We start from the raw sequence: 18,347 nt of genomic DNA on the forward strand, positions 1-18,347 counted from the left end.
TAATTTAAATCTCTCACAGCTTTGGCCTTCCTAACCTGATCCCTGGCTGCTCAGACAATTTCTCTGTATTCCTCCCAGGTTCCCCACCCTTGTTTACACCCTCCGGAGGTATTAGAAGCTCACATCAAGTTCTCACAAATTACCTTGCTACACAGATTCAGCATTGAAGTTTGTCCCAGAAAACATTTGTGCAACAGAAGTATTCAGAGACAGTATATTTCCAAGCTAAAATTTCTTGGGGTGAAGGAGTACATTGAGCTGAGGCAAGACCTGAAAAATACTGAGGGTAGGTGGACACCATTGCAAAATGATCCAAAAGGAGCACAAAGGAAATTAAACTTAAAAGGATTAATCATTTGCACAATTTATACAGATGGGAGACGGTCCCACAAAGCAGTTCATGCTACTTCTTTTCTTATACATCACAAGTGCTCCATGAGGCTTCCTGCAGCTCCCTCAGAGAACCCTACATAAGACAAGGGAAGGAGGGAAGAGTCAGGCTGCCTCAGCAGGAACACAGGGCAGTTCACACCAAATCACTGCAGACCAGAACAGACCAAGGTCTTCACATCTCTAGATAGATTTCAAGAACTAATCTCCTCCAGGCTCATAATTTTATCTTTCCTTCCCCTGTTATGTCAACCAGCAGCTAGTAACCTAACCAATACCCATGGCTGAGCATCTTTGCTATACCAGCTCTCACATGGGAATTGAAAGAAGCTTCCAAATTTCATGGCCCTTTCAACATTAAAATGCTTTCCTATGAACTCAAATGCTTTGTTTGTTGATCAAAGATGGAGGTACTTTGCAAGGACAAGAAAAGAAGTATCGGAGGAGCTTATTTTCCAGCTTACAGATTCTTTTTATTCTACAGAGTGATTAATGTCCTTCTTGCCATTTCCTTCACACGTCTCGTTTCTACTCAACCTACTGCAATCACTCCACTCAAATGCAAGTGATCAGGTCACAGATTCATTACTGTACAACTACACCTCCTTGTGACCCTCCTTCCCAGGGCTGGTAAATCTTGCACCATTCAGCTGAAGCTGTTCTTGACAAGGTTCCTGGAGGCTGAAGTCTTCCCATTCTGTTCAGTGTAACTGGAAAGGGAGTCAAAACTGCTGCTGGAATTCATTAAAAGCAGCTGCAAAGGGAATGCAGGGCTGAGAAGAAAACCAGGGAGTTTTGTTGTTTTGTTGATTTCTTAAATGACCTGCAACACCTGATTGTCCAAGAGAATTGAGGCAGTAGTCTCACACTTGGACAGTGCCAGGAAAACCAATAAGCAAGATGCTGTATTCAATCTACAGGCGAGAGCACCAGGGAAAATTGAGCCTGTGCTGAGGGAACGGTTTTGCTTGGTACTACATGGTCAGAATAGTGTGTAGCCACTGGAAACACAGAAATCTGAGACCCCCCCTGGTGAACCTACCCTCCCTAGCTTCAAGTTGTGTATTTCATCTGTGTTTTATCAGCTAAAGAGCCTATACCAAAATGAAGAAAACACGTGTCCTTAGAAGGATTTCCCATCCTTCTTTGTAGCCATGGGAATCAATCTACTTAGAACAGTTATGGGATATGACTGAGCAAAGGGAACAGAAGAATATTGAAAGCTATCTGAAAACAGTGTTTCCTAGTGAACGCTTGGCACATTTCACACTTACAAGGAAAATGGCACACACATCCTCTCACATACTGCCTTTCCTGCTCAGTCAAGGGAGTTGGTCCTAGGTGGGACAGTATTAAGCCACTCAGAGTTTTAGAGCTAGAAATAGGGATGCCTCATGAGATGTCCTTATTTGCCACTAAAGACCACGAAGTCATTTGCATGATTTGTATGGCAAGGAATGGCATATTGGATCCATGGGAATGGCATATTGGATCCATGGGAAAGGAATCAATCTATGCCCCTCCCTCTGTCAGCTGAACCACTAGCTCTTATCCCAGCCACTCAAGAACAGGCCAGCTCTTAAATGCTGCACCCAGCCCTTAGAGGAAATGCCAGGAACTGATTAATCTGAATCGGGAAACCTAGGTCTGGAGGGGAAAAAAAATATAGCCCATTTTTCTGGAGGCTGAATGTAGAAAGCTGAGTTTTGGGGATTTTGGCATACAGAGCAAGATCCCTTCTCCCATTCCAAACAGGTGAGCAGTGCAGCGCATCCATCAGGACAGAAAGGATGCAAATAAGCAGAAAGAAAGAGGTCAAAGAGTGCCCTAATCCTTTCACACAGAACTTCTCTAACACATCTCTGCTATCCCAGCCTGTGGCAGCCATTTTATAAACTGTCACCATGTGCCTAGACCATTCAGCCAGTTACTTCCCATCAAGGAGGGAGACATACAAAGATAATATTTGGGCTCAAAGCTTCCTGTATTGTGACCTGTTGATAAACTCTACCGTGAAGTCGCAATATTAGTACAGAGATCAGTTTCTTCGGAAAGAATGTTTCAGTGATTTATTAGCAGTCAGCAGGTCCTTGTGAATACAGGAAAACTAAACCTTCAACTGTGCAAGCTATCACAAACAAACACGCACACATGCAAACGCATGATTAAAAATACTTACAGAGTCTATGATCCCCTGAAGGGCTTCAAAACCATCATTCACTGGAAAGACATGATCTTTGCTGTCGGCAATTCTAGCCAGCTGACAGAGCGGTAAAAGTAAATAAAACAGAAATGCAAAGAATGACATAAATTAGCCAGCAGGCAGAAAATTAAGACTTCTCCAGACTCATCCACTTGCAAGTGAAAAAAAACCCAAACACTCCAAGTACTCTGTATGGATTGCTACTGCATTCTAGTTTGTCAAGCATTGAAAAGTTTATCTGTTTAGCCTGATTGCTTTTAGAAAGCTCTATACTGGGAATCAGAAATGGCTTCCCTTAACTTTGAAGACAAGACAGAACGTGGCTTTCACCGATGCCCAGAGCCTAATGATCGTTATTGTAAAAATTGCCTCCCACATGACTGTAAATCACCGAGCACAGTAAGTCCCCAACCAAAATAGGCCACAGCATTAACATGACAGGCCACTAATGCAACAAAACACTTCAGCACATACTAATTTAAACCAGGGAAGTAATCAAAATGAATCAGTATTTTCACATATAGAGAAGACTAATCCAAATCATGCCCCATCTGGAGATATAGGCCTGATTCACCTTTGCTGTCAGGACAGAGATTTGACTGTTTCTCCTAGGCTCAGCCATTAAAGAGCCAAGAAGAAGAAAGCAGGGAGCTGTAACAGGACATACTTTCTAAGTGGTGGGAAAAAGAGAGCAGAAGAGCATTTAGAAGGCTGCATGGCAAGGAACTGGGCCATTCATGAGGCAGTGCTAAGGTAAGGGGAACCAGGACATCACTGGTAAAGAGCTACATGCAGGGTCACTTGTCAATAGCATGCTAAGGGTTAAGTCAAAAATATAAGCCCAGTTCAGAAGTAATGAGCTCTCCATGCATCTGCTGGAGCAGAATCAAGTTTTACTGCTGCAAGGCCAACGTTTGTTATAGTAATTCTCTCCCATGGCAGAGGTAACATCAACCCAGCAGGCCTCTCTGGCGTTTCCTGTAGCACTGCAAATTGGAGGCAGCAGACTAGCCACACATTCCTCCCTAAACCCCACTGGCTCCACCTTTCCAGCTCATGTCACTCAGAACTCCCTCTTCTCCAGCAAAACACCAAACTGCCAACCTCCTGGTTTGCATCCAGAGAAATACTCCAGGCAACTTTCCTCTGCCTGCTCCGAAAAGGGCAGTAAAGCAGCCTGCTGCCTGCTGGCCAGGATACAGCAGCTTCTGTCAACTAGGATGTTTACAGTTTCTTCAGCTCATTCCCCATAGTCCTCCTCCTAGTGCATTCTGGGACTTTAGAGTCATCTAATTCCAGTTAATTTCTTCAGCATCTAAATTACTTCAAGTAGCAGCTGTCTGAGGTCTGCTGCTTTAGATCTAGTCTCTGCCATTTTTATACCTTCCTTGCTTTTTCTATGACTTACTCTAAGGGTTACACTGGGTTTGATTCAAAGGAGATTGTTCTAAACCAAGTTTGTTTTGACTCCTTTTGAATCAGTTTGAAGCTTTGTTAGAAAGCTGAAAACCTGGAAAAGCTCCAGCTTTCAGCGCTCCACATAGGGGCTGTACAAGTGGCTTGCTCATGTTACAAAAATATGTCAACCGTTGCACTTGGTGTGAAATGTAATTCATGGACATAGTAAAATGATAAATTTAGAAGTCAGACTATCAAATGGGAAAACACTGTAAAACATTAGTGTCACTAATGAAGCTGTTTGCTTTTTACAGCATAGTTTTCCCGTGAAATAAAAGCTGGACTGAAACTGAAGTGTTATATGGCAATACCTCAATTTTATGGGAAAAAGAAGTCCCCAGAACCTTCTTCTGCCTACAACTTAAACCAGATTGATTTGCTGTTCTTCATGTGTCCCTTTCTCTGCTTTTCTCTACCATTAGCAAGAATCATCATGGTGTGCAGAGGGACCATTCTCTGCATGCAGTGATTTAGACAGAAAAAGGGGCTTAAACCCAACACCCAGACCAAACTTCAGGCAGTCACTTTAGACTGTCAAGCAGTCAGCAGAAGGAGAGGAAGATCACTTGAGAAGTCCTGACAAAGTGATTCAGAAGCGTGTGCCTCTTGTTTACTGAGGTACTTGGCAAAGGTGCACGTTGAAGAGAGCGCCTCATTTACCTGGGTCTCATTGAAGTCTTTCACACCAACACAATATACTGTTGCTCCCAGGTCACGCGACCGATTAGCCTGGAACAAGGAAAGGTAGGGTGAGATGGATGCAGATGTGATGAGATGCAGGTTTCTGAAAGGTCTTAATCATAAATTTAGTCTTTATAAAATGAGCGGGGGGATGGGGGGGCGGTGTCAAATGACAGCTTTAAAAACTTTCCTCTCTAATTCCACAAAAACACGTTTTTATGTGCTACTAGAGTAGCTATCTGTTTAGTAAAACAAAACCCAAGGTATTTGATGGTTTTGTAAAACCTAATTAGCTGACCTTCCTAGCTACTCCAATTTCCTAACATTAGTCTGTCCAACAGGTGTAGAACCGACTAAATCCATTCTCTTTTCAGCATTTAGGACACATCCCAGTATAATAGTAACCTAAAATGTTTTGATATTTTCTATTTCAGACGTGTTCCTGGACTCATGACATCCATAGGTGAAGAGACATTTCATTCCATCTGGTACAAAACTGTATACTCCCACTATTTACACAGCATCTCAAACTAATAAAGGGTTCCATTTTGCCAGGCTGTTTCATTGACACGCAGATGAAGTTGCATTTACTATTCAAAAAGCAACTGTTCTAAATGCTCTTGCCTGTGTAAGTATGAATTAAGTCATTTAATCATATTTCATTAGAACAGGAACACCTGACCAAAGACCCATTCCCAGAAAAGAGGGTATCAAGTCAGATTATACCAGAAGACTGCAGCAGTTCCATTTGTTAGATAGCAAAGTGCTTTACAAGAAAAACATCACTCCAGTTTTACACCGAGAAACAAACCCAAACAAATGAAGCAACTCAGTGTAAGAGCTGAGTTCAGGATCTCCATTCTACTAGCTCACTAACTGTTCCTCCCCAAACCAAAACAAATATAACACTTCTGACCTCTCAACTTGTTCATTCACCTCTAAAAATAAACTTGGGTTTTTTGTGGATTTTTGATTTCAGAAGAGAAGAAAAGGAGATGAACGGTAAGGAGGGAAACTGTAGAGTCTTGACATTTGTTTGTGCTGTAGCAATATTGGGTTTATTCTACAAAACCATTCTTTTTGTTGTTATTGGATTTAAAGCAGCACTTTGGACAGACTGAGAGGAAAAATTCTGCCCATAGCAAATTCATGTAACACCATCTTCCAAGTTTAGGTCCTCTTAATTTGACTGACAAGTGAAAATTAGTTCATCTCTTCAGAGATGACTATCAAAAGGAACACTATACAGCAAAAGCTTTCAAGTGCTCAACCTACTGTTTATCTACCATTTTGCACAATACGGTAATTGAATGAGGGATTTGAGAATACATAGTTGAATCTTGGAAACATTTGTGGAAATTTTGGATTTGATCATCCAAAGGCTTTCTGATGTGACAGAAAATTACAGCAACAACAGTCATCCTCTTTCTGTGGTCTTTGACTTTTCTTCTTCCACAAAAAGCAAAATGAAAAGATTCAGGTATTTCCCAGAACAATCCAGTAAATACTGAAACTTTTTAGCTGGGAACCATTCCTTCCTCTGTATTCGTTTTGGTTTTGGGTTTTTTTTAACTGCAAATTTAAACCTCCCTCCTCTCCTATGAACTGTCTCAGTTTTGATGAGTCAGAATCATTGCTGCTGTTAATGTTTATCCTTAAGATTCATGCCTAAAGAGCAAAAGGAAGTTTTGTTACTAGGAAAAAAAGGTTTTCCCTATCTTTTGCCTTCAAAGCAGCAAGCCCAGACATTTCACTGTCTCGCTGGCTAAAAAGGTGTAAGACACTTACCTCCCTCTCAGAGTAGAAAAATAGGTCTTCATGGAGTTCTCCATCTGTCAATGCAATGATGACACTTGCAGTTCTGTAACCTAAATACACAAACTTCTTTAGTCCCTTGTTTTTGAGTTGTATTTGTTAAACTAGCCTAGAAAACATCCTGCTAGTGACCTGTTAGCACACTTAAAAGGACCAGAAACGGTGGACATCAAGCTCGTGTCCTTACCTCCCTTCAGTCAACCAGTTTTCAGAAGACATGAATTTCTGTACATTTTTTCCCCTCAGGCACATGCCTTCAATACCAATTTTATACCACACTCCTTTGATGTGCCAATAATTTTTGACAGCCCCTCATAACTATTTCAATATTTCAGACTAGCAGATTAGACTGCAGCCATCAAAAAAACAATGCAAAGCATTCCTAGTTTTTACCTGATTTTATTAATGCTGTCAATTCAAAAAATTCAGAGATTTTTTTCAGCTTGTAATAAAAAGCTCAACTGAGATTTTAGCAGATATGGTAGAAAAAGGGCCTAAAATGTTCAACCTTTCTATGTAACATATTTCGGCCACATAGTTTAACCTTGCAGCCTTCCCCTTGTACTTATTGTAGCTTGGGTTTTACAAACTTGTATTCATTTTCAGGAATGGCCAAATACGATTAACTCATATTTCTAACAATAGACTTGCTACTGGATCTGCAGGAGCTCTGTAGGTACATCTTGCACAACCACTGGTATGGAAAGATAAAGACTAATTATGTCAAGATGTGTAAATTATCAACCTTTAAATTTCTTCAGCCATCTAGGGCAGTTTCCTGGCATTACAAGTAGTTGTGCCTTTAACAAGCTGTTGCTGAAGAGACAAAAACCCAAACAAGCAACAACAATTACTGCAGAACAGAGATCCAATGCCTAATTTTCTTGGTGCCACTTAGAAATCCCCGATTTTAAATAACATGGTAACGATGCAGTTAGCAAGTCGAGTGCTTGACAAACTTAATAAGCAACATGCAGGGTCATTCATGTTGTAGATGCCCAACTCAAGTGCCTAGGCTCTTTCTGTAGGAAATGGAGAGAAGCCAGCACTTCTTCTACAACTTGAGGAGCCCAAATGACCTCCAAAGATGCCTTTCTCCCTCCACTGAGTACTGCGGGAGCCTTTGGACCTACTGCAGGTGGTATAAACACTCCTTTCAGTGGAGTGAGGACAAACAGACGGGACTAATAAAGACAAAATACACAGGCCTACATTCAGACTTGAGGACCCAGTTGCCCACTGCTTCTTGCATACGGTGGCAACCTGTTTACTGCAGTATGTATGCCAGCATGTAAAAGCATTATCAGTCCCAAATAAAATTGTTCCAGTTATCTATTACATTCTGCTGCAGCCATATTTTACAGGTGAGTCCCAAAGCTGTGCAGACTTAGTCACTACTTCATTTTATTCACTAGTGGCCCTGCAAAACCATTAGGACCGGCTTTGTACTCAAACACCCGGTCGCCTGTCTTTTGGTTTCCAAGAAGCAATGTTTGTAGTTAGTTCTACTTCAGGCTTTGCCGTGCAGAAAGTTTTTAGAATAATTACAAGGAAAGACAAACATTTTTGCAATTGTCTGAACTTACTACTGGATCTAATAATTGCTTATTTAAAAAAACCCACTTTAAACTAACAGCACCTCTGCTTTCATACTCATGTTTCAGAAGGAAGAAGAAATGGTTACCTGAGTCCTCAAACAAAAAGAACAAGATAAGGTACCAGACAGTTTTGGTAAGGGTAGGCCCCTTCAGTCAGTCTGGCTTCTCACTTTTGGCCTGAAACACATTCATTCCAGCTCTGGATCCTTAAAGCTCCACCTGTTCTTTTTCTTTTCCAGGAAAAACTACCCTGAGTAACATTGTGTTCCTGTAAGAACAGGAGCCGCCCCCCACCTTTGCCCCAGTGAAGCTGCATTTCAAATCTATTAGTAATCAGTCAAAAACAAAGAGAAAAAAAAATATTCAATGGATCAAGAAAGTCTCTCACCGTGAACATTTTCATAGTAAATCTGTTCACTTGCCTGAAATTAAATCAGAAGATTATTAGCAATAAATGAATAATAATACTTCGTGTGCATCTACACATGCACCAGAAAGAAAGAGGAGATGGCAGTGAGGATGGTAATGTTTGCAGTCTGCACTTAAACTCTGCTATCAGAGACACCTGCTCCACAGAACCAGTTTCTTGCCTATGGTTTTGACTGCTTTACTTCAAGGTCTTATCTAAAGCATAACTCAGTCAAACCAACCTTAAGGCCATTGGCCAACAATACTGTAGTCTCCCACTATTCTTCTATACCTTCCTCCTTGAGAAACATCCTAGGTCCATGACAAATATTCCCCAGCATGTCTAGATCAACTACTTTAATAGCAAATAAACTAATTACACTTCTACCTCCCACTTGAACTATGCACATTCATATTCTGCAAGGTAGAAAGGCAAATGCTTCAGTGTGCATCAGTTCAAAATTTAAAAGTAGACAACCCTGAGCATATTTGGCTGATGAATTTTATTTCTGTTCTGAATTTAATTTTGGTTTTTTGGACTCCTCCTGCAAACTTTCTTAAGTCACCAAACTCTGGGATTTGGTTCTGGAATCCTAGTCCTGGAGCCAGCACCTCTGTCAGGTCAATTGAATTTTTGTCGTGTGTTCCCATGCATTTTCAATAAGCAGACAGTTCAACAATCCTCCCAAATGTACATGTAGCACAGAAGTGGGAGGGGGTTTAGGAGTTCAGGTTTAGAGAAACTCCTGAGCTTGTAAAATATACAGAAGGAGAAGATCAGAGCAGGCCATAACTTCTGCAGATCATTACTTATCCATCAGTGAGAACAGGCGAGGGTCATGGCCTCAGCCCCCACCCAACCCTAACAAGCCTACTACAGCACCCATACAGGACTCCAGACAGCTTTCCACCCTACATCACACGGTTCCATATGGGATTGCAACGCCACAGCCTCCTGCCTTGTTCCTAAACTGAAAAGGCAGCTCCCCCCATAAAAGCTGAAGGCAAAACCAAAGATAAGTACTAAGGTTTGCAGTTCCCTTGTAGCAGCTCCAGCACTGAAGGCCTACGCTTCAGTGTACCTACTGCTGAAAGGGAAATAGCCCCACTTACCTACCAGAGAATTATTAATCAGATTCCTTTGTTTAACATTTCCCAAGGAGCACCCAGTCACAGTTTAGAGGCACTATAGCATGAATCTAGTTACCCTTTCAAATCCTTCATGCATGTACGTGTCGCCTCCCGGAAGGACTTTCTGCAGCTCCTCTAGCCCCTGGCGTATCTGCTCCCTGGAACGAATGCAGATGCATTGTTAGATCCAAGATCAAATTTATCAGGAGCTGATATCCAGGCGAAGACATGCATGGCAGAACCAGATAGAGAGAGGGGGTGAGGGCGGGGAAGAGTTAACCCAGTGTTTACATGGGCTAAGGCTATGTCATAGGCTAAGGGAAAGTCTGGGTAGGTACCTTCCTAAGGAAGTGGAAAATAGAGCAGATGTGCTCCCAGTATTCCCACAGCCTGGGGGAAGCATCGCAACAGCAGCATGTCCTAGGTCAATACCCATACATGTCTTTCTAAGTAAATATTCCCTGTGTAACCCTGGTCAAAGCTCTGATGCAGAAGCAGAGCAGCTGACTTGCACCCAGCTCACTTCACTCACACTTGCTGACTTGACTATACAAAGGTAATCAAACAGTCACAGAAAATGACACAATGTCAAGCCACCCCAGCAACTCCAGTTTATTTGGACATTACACCTTCAGTTCCTGTCCAAACTGACTTGAAGATTAAAGCCTTTCCCAATAGCTCATTATGATTCAGGGTATCTTTTAATTTTTTCAGAAATCCCAAGCAGTGACAGATCAACTGCAGGCTAAATGGGGCAGGCACCCACTTGTCATTCCACTGAGTTACAGACACCAAACTCTGGAAGCTAAGTACAGGCCAGAAGTCTTTAATACCAAGATAAAACCCTGCAGTGTGTGGGGTGTATCTCTGAGCAAACTATACAATCTTCATGGGAAACAGATTAAGTCACTGCATGCAGGACCCCACTGACACTACAAGACTGAATGCCAGAAGTCAGTTTTGTCCCTGCATTTAACTACTTCAGAAAATCCAGTTTGTGTGATCATCACGTACTCTGTCTCACGTTTGTGAGGCTGACTGCAGCAGTGCATCAGTGTTATCCAGTCTACAGAGCAGCAACTCCCACAGGGAGAAAGGAGTATCTGCTTTTGAAATAGGCTGAATTATCAAACATTCAAGAACTCATTCTGTACCTGCGATATCCTAAACTAGTTAGGCACACAGAGCTGTATGTCACAAGTGGGCTAGGTGGGCTATTTCCTCTGTTCAGCTACACATGCACATACCAAGCCAAAGGTGAATATAAAATCAAGAGCGTTTCTATTTTTCAAACATGAACACTGACATTTTAAAATAGGCAGCAAAGGTCTTTAAAATACGGCAGACCAGGCCCATTAGAGGCAGTTTTTCCAAAAGGGATGCTAAGCACCCTTAATCTTCACATCCAGATGCTAAAACACCACATGGAGGCATGGGCAATGTAGAAGAGGTTTTGCCACTACTCCATTGAGAAAGGGCCATGAAGCTCACACCTTGTTCGTCAATCCTCCAATAAAAACCAGCAGCTGGCTTTTAGACTAATACCATATCAATATCCTGTTCCCAGTCAACATTTCTAGGACAGCTGGATAAACATGAAATACATTTCCACATGGGAAACACTTAAGTCTCCCAGCTTAGAGTTTTAGCAGACTAGAGATCTTTGCAACGGGGTGTGCTCCACAGGATGGGAGACAGAAAGACGCAGGGAACAGGTTTTCCTCTAGCACCAAGTTAGATATGGTTAATTCTCTTTATACTTATTGTTGCAGTAAGTAGCAAGAAATGCTTAGACTGGCTGGTTTTAATGACATTTTTCAAGGTTGGTATGTATGTGGATGGGTCTTTAGGAAAGTGGCCAGTTTCCTATTCATTCCTCTATAGTAGTTGCTCTGGTATGCAATTTCATAGACAGCCAATATGTAAAACACATGCTGACTTACACAGCCTTCACATGTGTTACATATATTTTTGCTCCACGTGGCAATGAAGTTAACAGAGGAAGCAAGAGCGATTGAAGGACCTCATCCAGCTCTCCTTGAAGACAGAGTAAAAACCAAAATCCATCCCATAGGTTTTACTGGGAGTAACTTGGGTATCTACAAGGGAATGACACGAACATGCTTCAGAAACATGTCACTCAAACTGTCGTTGCCAAAAAATAATCTGTCCTAAACACCATTTGCCTGTAACATACCTTCAGATCTCCTAAGAAATCATGTTCACCTCAAGAGTATGGGTATCACTAACAGCTTTTAAGTTTGTTTTTATGGGAAGGGAGTTTCATCTATTTGCTTGCAGAAGAAACTCCCTAAGGATGTTTCAAAGGGAACATAGCTCTTGTTCTCTGACAAAAGCCTGAAAATCTGTGGAAGGCAGACACCCTCCATGAAAGCAATTTGAGTTAAAACCCTAATTGCTGACAGAAAGACATTTAGAAGTTAAAAATTAAGAAGGCAACCTCTGCCTTAAGAGGCCTGAATGCGTTCTAGCAGAATGAGTGAAAATGGGCAGATGATTCAAACAAACCGAGAAGCACAAAGGTGACACAACACTGCTCATAGGGGACTGGAAATCATTGAGCAAGGAAGGTGAAGGAAGCTACAAGGGCACAAAAGCTGCTGTACACCTTTAAACCTCTTCTTACCTGTCTTCTGTTAACCTCATTAGAATTGACCCTCTAGTTGAAAAAACGATGAAGGACATCCTCAGCTGAGGGCTAGATAAGGGGAGGAAAAAAGTAAATTAGTTTGGTGGTCCAGACCAGAGCTTCCTGTGTGCATAGCACGAAACACGCAGGGAGCTCTTATTGTTATCTAGATTATAACTGAACAGGATGAAAGACAGGACTGAGCAGCAAAAGGTGGTTTGCCCTGGGCCTCCCTAGTCAAGGCAAACCATGAGTAATCCTGCTAAAAGATGTAAATAGCACCTGCATTGTGACCTTACCATTGCTAAAGCAAGAAAGGCTTAAATGTGTCCTGGTATCACCATGGAGATGCAGGAAAGTTAATTATGTTTATCATAACACATCCCCCGCTGGCCTGAGGGATTTTTCATGCAATCTCAAGACATTCAGCACCTGAAAGCTACAGTCTCAGGCCTTTCCCTGCAGATCCAAACTTCTGTACCTGAGGCACGTCAAACGAGAAAATTCCTTCCCCACAAAAATACAGTTTGACCCATGGAAGTCAGGCAGGAAAAAAGGGAACAATTAGCTTATCTACTCCTATTTGCTGCATGACAGAAATCTGGGGAAAAGCAGTCAGTGGGATGATCTGAGAAAAGCATGAAAAACTCTGCACCAGGGGACTGGCACCAGCATGTGCTACCTGATGGCAATGGAGAGCAGGTCTCCTAGCCGCTGGCACACAGCCCCTCCTCGCTTGGCTACCTGCAAAGCAGCACTTCTTACCTTATGAACTTGCGGGCCAAATGTTCCACAAAATGATATATTTCATTCCAATGGTGCAGGACACTTCCTGATCTAGGGAAACAATTGTTACAGGAGATATTAGTTTAATTGCTGCTCTTGCAGATTTCCCAGCCTGAAGTTTTGTTACACATTGCTCAGCTACCTTTTTTTTTTTTTTTAACACCCACTGTCCATATTCTTCCTTTGAAGATATATTAAACTATAAACGACATTTCCTACTTAACTTTGAAAAGCAAGAATAATTTACACTCCATGCAAGTGTTTGAGGCTACGCTTGGCAATAACATATGGCAGTTAAACTAGACCTTTAGCACAGCCTTAAACAAATAAACACTGAGCAAAGACCTGTCTCTGCACAGTATTTTAGATTAATTCCACCAACTCACTTGCCATACCATTATGAAGAGCTTTTAGCTCAAGTGTATTTTGAGAATAAAATGCAGTTAGAGGAACAGATTATTAAACTACTCTAGCATTTCCACTGTGCTACAGACTATGAAAAGTGAAACACCTTTGGTCCGCATCTTGACTGTTCTGACTAATTCTTTCACACCTCAGTTAAAGGCAAAACAAACCAATTTCACTCCTTGGAAAAATAAACCATGGACTATAATGGGATTTGATATTGCTGCTTTATGTTGTAAGAACCAGGAAAAAATTAGGTTAATCAGAATCTTTCAGCACTAAATGCCCCCTCTGGCATAAACACTTCAATATTAATATTGGGAAAAAATTCCTTCCTAGTGTTAGAAAATAAATGTCATCACTTAATTAATTAATTATTTACAACTAAAAATATTTCTAGGGGAAATAACCATCCCAGCCTTGATAGAAGCTTCACTGATCTACAGCCTGAGGAAGGAAAGATGAACCTTTGAGAAAATGTTTTCTGACTTCACAGAAAGAAAAGACATCTGACCTGCCTGTGTTCTACCTTAGATCTGGGACTGCAAATGAACAGCCATGAATAGATTCACCCAGGCCCCGCACACCTGGTGCAGCCAGCCCCAGCCAGGCTGCAAAGAGCATTACTTCACTTCCTAGCAGCACAGCAAGCACGCAAACCACATCGGGCAGGTCACACAGATTTCCTTCCCTGTTCTCCCCACACCTGGTTTTCATTTACAGCTGTTCAGTAAAAACCCTGGCCTTACCCACTGGCTCCACGATACCTTAAGCCGTTCTTTCTCTATATGAGCCCAGTATGTCCAAAGGCAACCTTAGATGACACCCAGAGAGGACCCTTCCTGGCAATGAGATAACCTTACAGGTACCCCCATTTTGTCCATGATTGTAAGGGACAGGCTGCAGAGGAGACTTGATTATAAGCAAATGCTAATAGTGCTAAATTACTTCTTGGCTCTCTTTCCTTTCATCAGACCAGGATTTGAAATCATTACTTGTTCTCCATGCAAATGTGTATCAGAGAGGACTAAAACACCAATAGCAAGCGTCTTGATAAACTAATTAAACCACACAGACAAAATCAGTGTCTTATAACAGATGAAGGGTGAGATTCATCAGGACTTGCTCTCAAACAAGAAACTTAACCCTTGCTACATCCAGACCGCAAACTGATAGAACAGAGACACACAAAGCTCAACTCTGGGTGCACTGGAATAACTCTGAGACCTTGAATATGACTGGCACTCCAGTCCCATCAATGCCACATAGCCCAAATCACTTCCAAGAACTGGCCTGGAAAATAAGTATTTATTGCTTTTACAAGGTAAGGCATAAAAGAAACCCTTGACTTCATAGCAGTGGTTAATCAAGCAAGGCTTTGATAACCATAAAACAATTATTACTTCCTCCGGTGAAATTTATACTGCTTTAGATCATATATCCACCTCAAAAAAGGGACACCTCATTAAAGTTTCACATGTCTTCTGAACCATCTAAGTAGCAGACATGTGACGTTAGGATCCTTTCACAAGCATACCCTAACCAACCTTCTCCCAGCCATCAGGTAAGACATGGTTATACTATCTTCATGTTAAGGGAAAACTTACAACTCAGCCTCTGCCAACACTGAAGCTCTAGCTAGCCCTCACTTGCAACAGGACACTGCCCTAAAAGCTATGTTAGTCTTAAAAAGTATGGTTATTCCTTCCTCTCTGAACAAAAGTTCATCATCACTTAAAATTACTATTGCAGTAAGGCAGCTGGGAACGAGATCCAGCCACAGAGCACCTAAGGTATGTAGGTTGTCATATAAAACCCTTGTCATTTTCCATGGCTCTGAGGAGTCATGCATTTTTTGAAAACAGTATTTGCCAGAATAAAGCTTAAAACCCAATAGCTCAATTCAATGACGTGCCAGTCAATAAGTCAGGAGCACATCCTGTTTCAGTGTTTGCCTTTGCAGCTGTTGTTCTGCTGGCCTTAAATTGTTTGGGCAGTTTTTTCAGGTAAGCAGTGCTTTTTTAATTCTTCACACAAGTATGGCTTCAGCTCCTGTTGCATCTCTCCCACTTCATCATCCTCACTTTGTTCTCCCACCAACAGCCCCATCTTTACGCCCTCTGGAACAAAACTCCAAGCATCTGAAGTTACAGCCCCTTTTCCATGAAACCTTCCCACAAATCTATTAACACACAAAAGGAACACACAAACCCAAATTTCTGGACCAGCAGAATGTTAAACATTTATTTTAAGGAAACATCTTACCTTTGCTACAATCATAAAAACAAACCCACTCTATCCCACAGAAGGAGAATGATTTCTGCTTTCAGTTCCACGGAAGCGGGGCAATTGGAATAGTCTACAGCCCATTTGTTCTCCAGCTCTACCAGAGCAAGGTCTCACAATGAAGGCTCACACTTCTGCTGACCATACATCGTTCCTTCTAGCACAGGAAGATTTCCATCTGTAGCTGGACAGCTTGCAGTCTACTTGCAGTTAATTTGTCTACCTAGTAAAGCCAGGCTATAAACACCCAGGTCTGCATTTAGGAAAAGATACTCCTCTACTACATAAAGTACATCTCTGAAACACGCTTCAGATTTCTCACAGTCTTCACTTGACATAGAATGGACAAAACCAACAAAACCAAAGTTTTTGCAGTCAATAGAAAGTTTACAAAACCACCATTAACTTACAGTACTAGCTTAAGCCTTTCAGCTGTGTTATTTGGAAGCCCCACAGTAAAAGGCACTTGTCACTTGTAAAGCCTCTCATAAGGCAGGCCAAGGACTCTGAATAGGACAAATATTTCTGTAGCCTAAATCTAAGACAATAAAAACCAAAATTAAAATCGTTATCTCCTCATATTCCCAAAGAAAAAGAAGATGATCAGCAAGACAACATTTTGCAGCTGAATGGTTAATGCTATAAACTTGCAATTTAAGAAGAGGCTCATCATGAGGATGCCAAATTCTCTTGCTGGAGAAAAGCCCAATAAATGGAAATCAAGACTAAGTAAACCATTATGCCTTTAACAAGGGAATAATACATTTTGTGGTCAACTGTGCTGGCATTTTGTGTATCTAATCTAAATGCAAGGGTGAGAGGGATACTCCCCGTGGCCTCACAGTTCCAGACATGGAGAGCTCTGGCTAAACTCTGCCCTCCAGCAGGTGCTTTTCTCCCCCTCACTGTGACAAGATGCACTGTAACCCAAAGCCACGGAAACTCAAACCTCTTACAGTTTGTCTTTCTTGCAATTTTTAGACTCCTTATTTCCATTTCTGTCACTGCACCTTCTTAGAATACCCATGGCTTTATTTAATTGACAAACTAGAAGAAAACAGGATCAAGCCCGCAAACTTATACAGGTTTCACACCAGTTACATGCACTGCAGCTGACAGAAGTACATAAAGATAACTGATTCAGAGACTGATGTTGATCCAAATTCTCCTTAAACTTCCACAGTTTTGGACTAACTTCAAGAAGTCTCATAGCTGTCAGAGGTGGCATTGACCCAAGAAGTTTTGCAGCATCTTTTTATTGAGCTATTTAAAAATAACACAAATGAGCCAAATTTTGTCTTTCCAAATACTTCAGGAGCTATTCTGAAAACACTACATAACACAAAGTGTTAGGGAGGTGATGCAGTTCTGAGAGGAAACACTACTGTGTTGTGCCACACTTCACACAGGGCAGCTCACCGGAGAGACGGTCAAACATTTGAGGTGACAGGGTCTGTAAAGGTCCAGTTCAGAGCAGGATAAGACTCTAAGCCCAATCACAACCCAAGAGCATCCTTCTCTCCTGACTGGCAGGGGTACGTAATAAACAACTAATCAACAAGTAACCATGGGCTGGATTTCCATCAAGCAGTAGCTAAAGTAACTTAATCCTGGATGTAGGGTAGCTCCCACTCATCCCTTTTACAAAGGAATAGTTAACCTTAGATTCATCACTGGCTAAAAAACACGTGTTGATGGGCAAGGATTTCACATATTAACTTAGCTCATTGCAATTGCATGCCTACAGCAGACTTCAGTTAATTACGTTCCTTCAGGCAACAAGCAATAAGATACAAGAAAGTGCAAATTTCTGTACCCTACCTTGCTAGCATCCCTCAACACTCGTGCTAAAAACAATGAAAAACTATGCCCCTGTACACTCGCAGCTGCCTGCCATCCAAACAAAACACATATATTGCTCTGGATTCAGGCCTGTGATTCCAGAAAAACAATCAAGGCACCACTGACTAGGTCAACAAAGAGCAGAGCTGATTTTGAATCTATTTCTGCAGACACTCAGTTTTACCATTGCCTGCTAAAGGCTTGTATTTCTTCAGATGAGGGCGGCTAGAACATTATTCAGCTCTGTAAGGGTCCTGTGGTTAGCTCTGTTGGAGGGCTCGCGTTTCCCAGGCCAAGGGTCACGACTACCAGAAGCAGTTCACGCAGGTCAGTCTCCCTGCCCGGTGATGCAGAGTGTCTGTCTGTCTGCTGTCCATCCCACTTCAGCCCCTCTGTTCACCTACACTCTGAGTGTAAATCTGGATTTAGTCCCACTTAAGTCATGGTAACTACAGTTACTAAAGCTCAATTCAAAGAAACAACTAGAGCAGGAGTTTCACTTCAGTACAACTGGTTAAAAATAGATCAGCCGTCTGGCTGAATAACGAAGGGATCACAGGAAACAGCTTGGATTACTTGCTCCACTTTGCCAATGATCTTTTAGAGCCAAGTTTTCTTTCACACATGTACAGTTCCTTGCGTGTTTTCTGCACATGGGTATAAAATGCCTACTATTTGCACACAACAGGCAGGA

General features: G+C 41.8%; 1 protein-coding gene across 2 annotated transcripts in view; it reads right to left on the bottom strand.

Moving 5' to 3' along the window:
* The window catches only part of ANTXR1 (ANTXR cell adhesion molecule 1), a 110,010-nt gene that overhangs the window by 87,605 nt on the left and 4,058 nt on the right, over positions 1-18,347 (bottom strand). For both annotated transcript variants that reach the window (XM_074928479.1, XM_074928480.1), the window contains exons 2-8: positions 13,100-13,171; positions 12,332-12,403; positions 9,761-9,842; positions 8,534-8,567; positions 6,521-6,600; positions 4,712-4,780; positions 2,570-2,650 (exon numbers count right to left, since the gene is read on the bottom strand). In XM_074928479.1, the coding sequence (XP_074784580.1) occupies positions 2,570-2,650; positions 4,712-4,780; positions 6,521-6,600; positions 8,534-8,567; positions 9,761-9,842; positions 12,332-12,403; positions 13,100-13,171 (490 nt within the window). The remainder of the gene's footprint in view (positions 1-2,569; positions 2,651-4,711; positions 4,781-6,520; positions 6,601-8,533; positions 8,568-9,760; positions 9,843-12,331; positions 12,404-13,099; positions 13,172-18,347) is intronic.

Source organism: Athene noctua, chromosome 28 (assembly GCF_965140245.1).
Source record: "Athene noctua chromosome 28, bAthNoc1.hap1.1, whole genome shotgun sequence".
Lineage (NCBI taxonomy): Eukaryota > Metazoa > Chordata > Aves > Strigiformes > Strigidae > Athene > Athene noctua.